Source organism: Cryptotermes secundus, unplaced genomic scaffold (assembly GCF_002891405.2).
Source record: "Cryptotermes secundus unplaced genomic scaffold, Csec_1.0 scaffold810, whole genome shotgun sequence".
Taxonomy (NCBI): domain Eukaryota; kingdom Metazoa; phylum Arthropoda; class Insecta; order Blattodea; family Kalotermitidae; genus Cryptotermes; species Cryptotermes secundus.
This window is the reverse complement of record NW_019731279.1, coordinates 156,660-168,322: the sequence shown is the minus strand read 5'-3', so window position 1 is coordinate 168,322 and position 11,663 is coordinate 156,660. Positions and strand designations below refer to the sequence as shown.

The following is an 11,663-nucleotide window of genomic DNA, read 5'->3' as shown; positions in this document are numbered from 1 at the left end:
CACTCTAACTTTCTGATCCATGTACAATTTACTAATCAATCTTCTTTCACGCCAATCGATACCTGTTTCCTTTAGGATCTGCATTAATTTGGTCCAATTTACATGGTCAAATGCCTTCTGCCAGTCTATAAAGCAAGCACACAGTTCTTCATCTATCTCCAAAGTTCATTCTGCTATAATTCTCATCATTCCAATTGCATCTCTGGTTCCTTTTCCTCTTCTAAATCGACAGTCTCTTTCCAAAAACAGAGATACTATGTATGTGTTTATCAGTATTTTATTACAAATGTGTATGCTATTGGATGACAATTGTAATTCTTAGTTGTGACTGTAACTAGGACGATCTCCACATCCGCATGAGATTGTATTCTCGACATGATTTATGGAAGGTGAATAAATGAAATTAAATGTTACTAAAATCATATTCCTCAGTCTATCACCCAGTCTCACCCTACATCTGCACTTGTGTGGATCTATCCCATAAACTTGTGCAAAACTATTTGAGTCATATTAAGGTAAAAAAGACCTGTCCCTATGCTTAATTAATTAAGCACGACACCAGATAATGTATGGAGGAGTGGAGGTATAGCTCCACCATTCAACAAAACTTGTTAGTGCTTGCTTCAAAATTGTACGTCTCTTTTGCAGAAAAGTAACATGGTTCATTCCATCCTAGCCTTAAGTGATTAACATTACAGATTGAGAATTCACTAAACAAAACACGGATTACTCATATCTACACAGTGTATTTACTTACACGAGTTTAAAAAATGTAGATTCTTTCCCAGTGTATCAGGTGTGTATAATGCACAAAACAAAGAATATCTTTTGAATACATTATATATGTGAAGCTTTGTGTCCATCCTGTTTTTCATCCTCAGAACAGCTTGCTACACTTGGACAAACTCTGGTGTGGAAGCTACACTAAAACTACTTAGGTTTATTCAGTTGGTTCATTGTTTTCTTTTTGGTTGGAAAGAAACCATTTTTAATATAAAATCTTTATTTATTGGTTGTATTTTGTTAAATATATCAAATCAAAGAAAGCTTAAAATTAAAATTATAAATCTTAATTAGATATAATTTTTATATAGTATAGCTGGCTTTTTTGCGACTTGAGAAGGATGGAGAAGATCAGTTGGACCGATTATGTTAGAAATGAAGAAGTGTTATTTAGAGTCAGTGAGCAGAGGAATATCCTACATGAAATAAAAAAACAGAAGGCTAATAGGATTGGTCATATCTTACGCAGTAACTGCCTTCTAAAAGAAGTTATTGAAGGAAAGATAGAGGGGTGGATAGAAGTGACCAGAAGATGAGGAAGAAGACGTAAGAAGATGCTGGATGACCTTGGGGACAGAAGAGGATATTCTCATTTGAAGGAGAAAGCTCTAGATCGCATTAAGTGGAAGAACTGTTTTGGAAGAGACTGTGGATCTGTCGTCTTGACAGATTACTGATGATGATGAGCTGGTTTTATAAAATGAACTGTGTTTGAAACACAAATAACAGAATTGGTGTATTGAAATGGTGTATTGATAGGATGAGTTCTGACAGGATTCCAGAAAAGAAATCTTAAAATATCACTGAGAAATAGACGAAGTTTTGTAAGCCTTTTGAAGAGATTATGTTCGTAATATCTGTAACAGGTCTGAATAGACCCACTGGAAAGGACAGTGATGATGATGATGAACAAAAAACAACTGTATTTGAAAAATGTAATAAAATGTAAATATGGCCGCTTCTGTGATCTAGTGGTCAGAGTTCCTGGCTACAGATCCAGAGGTCCAGGTTCGATTCCCGGCGCTACCAGATTTTCTGAGAAGTAGTGGGTCTGAAACGGGGTCCACTCAGCCTCATGAGGATAACTGAGGAGCTATTTTAAGGAAATAGTCCAGTCTAGAAAACCGAAATTAACGGTCGTGGGGATTTGTTGCACTGACCACATAACACCCTCTATCCACTAAAGCTGGCACTAACTTTGCCGACAAGTGGCGGTCACTCGGTCAGTATAGTTCGCTTACAGACTAAAACCAGGGAGTTTTTTTTTGTTTTTTTTTTTTAATAAAATGTATTTTAAGTTCAGAGAATGGTGCTAAATGCTGTAAGCAAGCATCTGTCCATTCTTGTTAAAGCCAGGTTGTATTTTATGTTGAACTTTGTGGATTTTCTGCAGGAATGCAAGAGATGGTGAATGCAGTTCCACTTAGACCACATACAGGTTCCTCACAGTTGTTGTTATACCCCAGATCTACATCAGCCCACTCCATGCTGAACTCTCGTCGGGGAACAGAAGATTCAGGAAGCATTGCCTGCATTCATTCCATCATTCGGCCTTCAGGATCCACCATGTTGATGCCATATGGTTTAGATCGACGTCCAAGGTATATCCAATGATTGGTTTGTGGCATCATTGTGTTGCATTTTAGGTTGAAATACTTTGATACCCTTTCCCTGTCACCTGTGCCACGGTAGTTCTGTGATTTTTCGAAACAGTCCTCTTCAGTGTATGACAATCTCTTTCTGTCAGTGTTGATATTCACCCACTGTTCCTCTTCACTGATATTGTCTTCCCATGAGTTGTGTATGTCGACTTAACCTTAGAAACTCTTGCTCTCAAAGCACCTAATAATGTAGCATTTTTGTCACAGATGCTCTATCAAAACACACACCAATGATCTGTCCTCTTTCAAAAGCAGAAAAGTTTCCCATTTTCCGATTCTTTCACACGGACTGTCACCCAACACAATCACTAATGCACTGAAATAAGGACAACAGAATGTAAACAAACTTAAGAAGAATGTTCTGTATTGCCAACTGAAGTTCTTTCAATGTAGCTAACACATATTCTATTCCTCAGTTTCTTGGTGTTTCCATTATTTGTCCACCTCTTCTATGTAAGTGTGAAAAGCATAGATAATAGATGGAGGTGTTCTTTTCAGAAACACCATATCATGAGAGTGTGCCAGAGGTCAGAAGCAAAGCCTCATACATTTGTCATTTTTATCCTACAGTTTCCTGTGGTTCGGGGAGAAGTATTTCTAGCTCATACCAAACAGGATCTTGGCATTCTGGATATAGTGATGGAGAGAAAAACATTCCCAGTACTCCTGCTTGAGAAATTACTAACTGGTTGCCATGCTATGGGTACTGTGTAGCTCATAATTAGTATGGAAACAATTCTGTTTCCTTCTAGACATTATAGTTTGGAAGATTCGAAGCTAGAACTGCAAAACTATGTCCAGGTGTAATTTTAGTAAGTACTAGAAAACGTTCTATCATCCGATTTTAATCTTCTGAATAAATTTTTAGGATTAACATGAGCATTAAGGAGGACATTGCAGGTCATGAAACAGATGACCTGCAGGCTGCACTTGACAAGCTTCATGTCACATCTACAAAGGCACGAGCCGATCTCAAGGCTGAGTTGGAAGAGGTGCACATGACTGTCCAGGAAATATGTGAGGCACATGCAAATCTCAAGGCAGTTAGGGAGGCTGTTGATCCCATTACTGGGTGTATTCCTGCTGAAAAATTTGTTCGGTGAGTACAATGGTGCTCTTTCTGACATAATAGGCAGAACAAAGTGTTTGGGCCAGTCTCATTTGTAATAATATTATGGAATGTTGGTTTCAAATATATAAAATTTTATGATGAAAGGATATTTGCAATGGAAAAAATGGTACTATGGTAGTATGAGTGGCATTTCTTAGGGCAGTGAATAACAACTGTTCATCAGGTGACCACCCAATATACTACTTGAGTGAAAGCTGGAAAGGGAAGCAGAACAATAGTGTGCAGTGCTGTATCTCAACAGAATATATTTGTTAAGGAAGAAAATTGGTTTTCTGATCTAAAAGAAGATATGTACATTTTGATTATCATTCAAAAATGAATGTTGCTGTGTTCATAAACAGGTTTACAAATGATTTCATTAATTACCTAAAGGAAGGGTTAGTATTCATTCCATTTTGCTGAACAGACTGCTTTCAGCAGACTCAAAAAAGTCTCATATTATGAACTGGCCCAAATAGAACAGTACAGCAACAGGACCAACAGAGGCCAGAGCAGAGTTGCTTCCATGTGTTAAACCCTGCAGAGCTCAGAAAGCCAAACAAATTGTATGCACTCTTTCAAACTGCTAATGAACAATCACTAGGTTACACATTTAATACAATACCATTGCAAGTATATGACAAGATTGAAGTGGACAAAGATGATAAGGCAAGTTGCCAAAAAAGAAACAGAACTTTTAAGAGGGCAAATATTGAGTGACTTATGGATGAAGCTACCTACAGGGCAACACTTGAAGATGAGAAGAAATGTGTAGGACACATTGAGATATTACAAAAAGAGGATTTTATAAAGGAATGTGGCAGACACAGTATTATTGAGCCCGTAGAGACATATATATAGAGTGTCACGTAACTCTGAACAGGGCCCCGCATTCCTAGTCAAATCCCGTGCATAGCTTGTGGTGGCAGGAGTTTCTTAACACTCGTTCTTCCACTTTCACAAACCCCTTGTGTTTCATTGAAACTACCCTATTCTCTTTTTGAAGGACATATTACAATAATACAAATATATTGTCACTCATCATGCAAAGAAAAATATGTTTAATGTGTATTACTAATTTATACTTTGAAAATTAAAATATAATAGTCAAATGTAATGAAGAAAAGAATTTAGCCATTCGTCATGGAAGTACATGTAGAATTAACTAGTGTGTCCGTGTTAAAAATGTAGTCTATATCGTGAAAATTAAAACTGGTCCTACCTTGTGTAATGTCATAATTGGGGTGGTTACAGAAATTATACATTCACTTCATCAGCCAACTCTCCGTTGGCTAATCCCACCCCTTGTCACCACTTAGTTCTGTCATAAAGGGGGGCCGAGTGACTCGTTAACCACTTAAACTTCTGCCGCCTTGGCTCAGGTCCACTGTTCTCCGGAGAAGCTAGAGGGGATGAAGGATCCACAGGGGAAGGTGTGTGCTGTGAAGGATGAGAGGTCCATTGACTTTACATACTTCTTCCTATTCTATCTATTCATCTAACCCTATATACATATATACACACAGTCACTGCCGACGTTTGTCGGGTACCTTAGGCTTAAATACATACTCCTTCAGTCGGAAGCTGTTACACGTATTTCACCTGGCTCCGGGTTTCTAGACCTCCCCCTTTCTCTCTTTCCTTCCTAAGCCTCGTCCATCTGTTACTCCTCCTAACTCCCTCGGGGTTTACACTTTAATATTATCATGCTCAATGTCCATGGCTATATGGAGTAGTTCCACTTACTTGTGAGGACATTACTGGCACACACCACCAACCAACACCCTCTCGGCGTCATCTCTCTCTCCGAGGTTTCTTGCGGATCACGTCATAACAATCTAACAGTGATGAACGTGAATACGACACTCAAGATAGCCATAAATAAATATAGATCTCCATCTGACAATCATCGGACAAAAAGTCAACAAAAGAAGTCCCATAATAATAATGATCCCCTTTTTATATTTTCTTCTTGCTAACCACCGGCTTCTGGGCGTGTATACACCTGCCCATCATGACGTGATTTTGGTTGGGGTGGCTAGCTCTCATTGGCTGACTGGTGACGGGGGTTTGCTTTCCCTACCCTACTCCTTCTCTGACTCAGCAAGTTCTTAGTGCATCAGCGCCTTACTGTGCTACTAGCTTACTAAATCTCTTCCTTGTTGCAAGCAGCAGTAAGCTGACACTGTAACATTCTGGCTAGCTTCCTATTGCCTAACTGGCCTCGTTACCTTCTTAACAAATCCTGCTTCCTTGTATATTTCATTTGGCTATTTCTTAACCTTAATTTCTAAAAACACCTATTCTTAATTAACATAAAAATATATCCACTTGTACATAAAGTTGGGGCACAACACCTCATATATCTTATTTACTCATCATCTTCATCTGATGTTTCACTTTCCTCACTATCTGATGTGATGATTATATTGTCTGTCCTGGTGTCGATATCCATTTCCCTTGTAAAGTACTGGTCCTCTCGATTTTCCACTTTATTGCAATATGCTGCTCAGTCTTCAGCAGAAATGGAATTAAATTTCTCCCCTGCTAGATGCATTGCATCATCCAACTTAAATGTCATGTTCCTTTGGCCCACCCAATTTTTAACAGTGCCCCACACCATCTCAGTAGGATTAAGGTCTGGATGATAAGGTGGGAGACATATCACAGAGTGTCCAGCACCAGCACAAATAGCGTCTAGTCTATATTCTTTATTGATTTGTGTTTTCGTATTATTTCGTACAGGTCTGGTTTCAGTGCCGAAGCCGGACATGAAATGTTCCGTTCTGCCAACCACAGTTTCATTTCACCTACTTTGGTATTTGAAGTTGGCACTCTGTTTACTTCAATATTATGGTAACTTGCATTGTCAATTACGATCACCATTCTATGAGGCAAGTTTGGAATTAATTTTTCCTGGATCCACTTCTCAAAATTTCCAGAATTCATCTTGTGGTGGTAGTCTCCTGTTTTTCTGCCTGACTTAAACATGAGCAAAACTTTCTCCACAAAACCTTGCTTACCACTACCATGTACAATAATTACCCGTGGACCTTTGGCAACAGGAGAGGAGAGTGTTTTGTTTAGAGAGTCATCCCAGGAGTATGATGATGTGTGGCTGCTGTGCAAGTACATTTCATCGACATACACAACAGGCTGACCTTCTCTGCAATATTGCCTGATTGTCCGCTGATAATGAAGGCATTTAGAACGGGTGTTATGCCTTTCAATCACTGTTTTTCTATTATCCCTCGTCCTTCTCCAACGAAAACCAAGCCAGTGAACAATTCTCCTGCAACTAGGAAGACTTCCTTCAAATTTTATGTCTCTTACCATTTTTTTGTGAAGTTTGGGCATGGTAATTCTTTCGCCCTCTGTTTTATGAAAGTCATAGATCATTCTTCTGATGGTGTCTTCTATAAACTGATCACTTTCTGTTACAGGTTTCTCCTTACATTTCTTGGTCGGTGAGTCAAAGAAAGTGCCCTCTTCTAAGCTCTTTTCTTTTCGAATAATTTCATTCAGTGCAGTACGCCGATTCCTGTAGCTTCACATACTGTTTTCGGGATTGAATTTAAGTTTACAGCAGCTCCACTATCTGCTAGTCTCTTTAAGTAATTACATACATTTGCAATTACTTGCTTCGTCTGTGAGTGTAGACCTATACCCTGACATAATTTATTACTCATTATGTATGACTTAGTGCACAAGGAAACTGATGTTTATAAACAGATGCTGTCACACCCTCGAACCCACCCCCTTGTCTGAAATTTTTCTTCTGTGCATTCAAGGTTATTCTTGCCTTGTTCGAAGTTATGTGACACTTGCTAGATGGATACATGATTTGGTTCCTTTACATAGATCGGTAAAAAATTATATCAAACATAATGAAATAAAAAATTCAGATTTAAAATAATTGTTACCTGTTTTTATATTTATTTCAGTTCAATAAAAGAAGGTGTACATTGTTGTTTGACATTACTAAGCAGAAAATTATGCATTACATTAAATGGCTAAACAAGACAACAACTGTTTTTTTATATCTGATAACAGGATTCCAGTCATAGCGCATATTTTTCACACATACTGAAAATAAAACTGTATACAGTAGCCTGAACCCATGCTAATATGAACTGACATATAGGCCCCCCCCCCCCCACTGCCTCTCCAAGAAAAACCCTAGTATCTTCAGAAATTACAAATTTCATTCTAAATCTGCCTCTCTCTAAGTGGTGAAAGATGTAACCCAGCCATCACTTGGCCTGAAGCTGGTGTATAACCAATGTTCATAATATTGTAGCATGTAGACTCATTGCTAAGCAATGACTCTGTAAACAACACCCATTGCTAGGTAATGGCCCATACACAAGCAGCAGAGGAATGCGTCACATGTGCAGTGACATCACACAATAGAAGAGATGTTACCAGTGGCATTCTCTGTGGGTCTGCTCTGAGGCTATATGACAACCAACCAAGTTCAGTTGAGTTAGTGAAGTGCAGTGCAGTACAGCAGAGTGGAGAAAATTAATTGGTGAATGAGTGAGTTAGAGGACTAATGTGGTTCAGTCCTTGTCAGCTGTTGTGGTTAGAAGGTGGTAGCTGAGGCATGAAAGTAGTTTGGGAACCCAGAGGAAGGGGAACGTCTGCTGTTGGCAGCCGTTACTAGATGACTGGTGAAGGCACAGCAGACTGATAAGACTCGGTGCATGCTGTAGTGAACTGCAGCATGTGTGAATTAGTGATAGCGCTATAGTTACTTGTAGTTGCGATCTGTAAGAATTCAGTAAATCCAATTACCAAGCCAAACCTCATCCATAGCCACTCATACATGTGACACTATAGAGTGCACATATAAATCTTATGAATAAATGATTTACTGAGAATTCCAAATTTTTAAAATACAATAATCTGAACACACCAGTGTTTTAATAGCCGAATTGTCAAGGTTGTACTGTATGTATGTTCTCCTAAGGTAGTATGCAACTAATGATAGAGACGACATTTTTTAAAAATAGGGTTTCATACATTAGCTATATCTCATAGCCAGCAGTCCTGCAGTACAGTATCATCTTCTACACTTTAGCACATAGAAATTCATCCCATTTTGGCTTTAGCATCTCATCACTTTTTGAACAGTCAGTATCTCTTCTTCCTTTTGGTGTTTAATGAAAGGCAGATATTCTAAGCACCAGGTCATGTATTATATTGAATATATTTCTAATTCTCTTCATAATTCCTAATTTCCTTTGAGTGACCTAAAAAATTTCATTTTTTTAAACTGAATATTTGTTGTCTTTCTTCTTTGCTACTCCCATTTCACTTCTATATGGTAATACTGGAACAGCCATTGTCCCAAAAGAATATCTGTTACATACCTTATCACATTTTACCAATGTATGTGATAAAGCCTGTGCAATATATTGTTTTGATTTAGGGGTGAATATAGATTGGGTTTGGATTGGTGAATGGATTTATTGACCACTTACACACATGATTCAGAACTACAAGCACTTAACAATGCTATCGCTGATCTACACACTTTACAAATAACTAGAGCACATGATAAATCTTCTGTCTGCTTTCAGTAGTAGATTCCTCATAACAGATCTTAACAATGGAGATTCTTCAGCTTTTGTGCTCACTTCATTGCCTGCTGGCTAACACTCCACAACTGAGCTCATTTCTCAAACTGTTGTGGCTATAACAACTGAGCAAGGGCCACATAGAAAAACCGTTCTTCTATTGTTGCACTAGTATCGGTTGCCACGGAAATGTGTTTACAGAGCCATTGCCCAGAAAGAGAGTTGTCTAACCCCGTTTATTAAGAATCTGCTGCCCTAGCAACAGGTGTTGTTTCATGCCCATTACCCAGCAACGGGTCTACATGCTACAATATTTTGTACTATTTATGTTTTAATATTTTAAGTCCAGAGTTTCATATCCAGTTATTCATGCAAAGTTTCTTTTGCTAACAGAGTCATGTAAATTATTCATGACATACATCATTTTTAATGTTGCCAGGCTTGCCCCTTTATGAAGCTGAGAATTTAATCCATGATTGTATGGGTATATTTATAGTTCTCAAAATACTGATAACTGTAAGCACCATATTTAGTTTATTAAAATTAAGAGTGTCCACTGAAGCATGATACGTACATGAAACATATATATCCACTTCTTTTATGCTGTCCTCATTAATCTATTCCTCTTTATTTCCTAGAGCACAAGTTCAGGACTGGGATTCAATTTTTAATATTATATTTAAGCATCCTGTTGCACTCTACACGATAAATGATACAAACTCCGTCCCAAGTGCAAACAATATATATTATATGTCTTTGATCTTGTTCCTTCTACACTACATGTTTCGGCCTCTATCGGCCATCATCAGGTGTATACTCTTAACGTTGCTGCCACACTGAACCCAGTNAATTTTAAATTTTAAATTTAGAGAGAAATTTTTTTTTTAAAGATTTTAAAAACATCATAACTAAAGATTTTATAGCGCTACTACAGGAATATCAAATTTGACGTGTGCAATATAATCTACATACCAGACACATATCAATGAGGTAGATGTTGATAATACGAAGAAAGTGACATTGTGTTTTTAAATGTTAAATTTTAGACTGGGTTCAGTGTGGCAGCAACGTTAAGAGTATACACCTGATGATGGCCGATAGAGGCCGAAACATGTAGTGTAGAAGGAACAAGATCAAAGACATATAATATATATTGTTTGCACTTGGGACGGAGTTTGTATCATTCAATTTTTAACTTAGTCTGCCTCCTTTTTAGTGTATTTGGATGAACTCATATATCAGTGCTCTTCTAGGCAGTGTTTACTTATCCAAAGCAGACTGCACATGCTTTGTTGGTTTTGTTGTTGAAGCAGGCATGTAGAAGAGTGGCTAAAGAAAGCAGACTCAATGATAGAGAAGCTGCGCCTTCGTACAAGTACACTGCGCTCTGTGTTCACACGCATGAATCAGCTAGTGGAGCAGAAGGAAGTGCTTGGTGAAAACTTACATCAAATTGATTTTGAACAGCTCAAGATTGAGAACAGTCAATTGCTAGAAACAGTTATGCAAAAGAACCACAATCTCTTGAAGATGAAGAAGATGACAGGTTAGTTACGACTTGAAAGGATTCTGACGATGGTGTATACTGTACTTCTTTTGGACTTCATCCATTGTCTGGTATATAAAAGACAAAAGACCACGACATTCAGATACTGGATCTGTCTCCGTCTTCAGGTGGGTGGGGAAGGATAACCTACTCAGTTGGGCCCGTTAGAAAGAGCTAGTCTCGATCACTGGACGTTGTGGTCTTTTGTCTTTTATATACCAGACGATGGATGAAGTTCAAAATAAGCCAAAAGAAATGACAGGTTAGTGTTTGGCTTGTAACAGTCTGCCCACTTTACATAAAACAGTGTAGCTTATTTTTCATTGCTTTCAGTTTCTAACCATTTATATGCATATCCACAATATGAAACAAGAATTTCTTATGTGGTCTTCTTTAAAGATTTCAATACTTATGGTAAAGAATTCAACAGACTGATAATATACAATTACTAATCCATTTCAGTGCATAATTTTGACTTCTATAGTTTCCAAGTAAATGAGGTTAGCATTTCATGTTGGACCCAACAGAGTAGGTGTTTCCCACCCCCTCATCTGAGTTTGGAAACAGATCCAGTTAAAAAAAAATGTTGTGTTCTGTAGATTACCAGACAATGGAAAAAAGTCAAAACCCCAGAAGCCCCAAGCATTCTCATGTTGTTTTCAGATTTTTCTTCATTGAGCCAAGTCAAAATTTATACAGTAGTGTTGTGCAGTTTCAAATAAAAACTGACCTAGGATACATCTGTCACAATATGTGTATATGTAAAAGACATTTCATAGATTGTACAAGGTGTGGCAATAAAGAACCCGGATTACTTTTATGACTCATTTCCGGCCACGTCATTGACGAAGAGGAGGGTAGGGCATTGACCCTTGGACTTCCCTCTACCGTCACACAAAGTTTCATTCACGTGCATCGGTTAGTCTGGCCGCGACCATTGTTAGAAGCGGATCGTGTTTCTGAGCTCCGTCGGAATAATG

General features: G+C 38.1%; 1 protein-coding gene across 9 annotated transcripts in view; it reads left to right on the top strand.

Moving 5' to 3' along the window:
• Positions 1-11,663, top strand: part of LOC111866902 (coiled-coil domain-containing protein 113-like) — a 37,422-nt gene that overhangs the window by 22,540 nt on the left and 3,219 nt on the right. For all 9 annotated transcript variants that reach the window (XM_023856263.2, XM_023856257.2, XM_023856258.2 and 6 more), the window contains 3 exons: positions 2,177-2,384; positions 3,313-3,543; positions 10,451-10,683. In XM_023856263.2, coding sequence (XP_023712031.1) covers positions 2,177-2,384; positions 3,313-3,543; positions 10,451-10,683 — 672 coding nt within the window. The remainder of the gene's footprint in view (positions 1-2,176; positions 2,385-3,312; positions 3,544-10,450; positions 10,684-11,663) is intronic.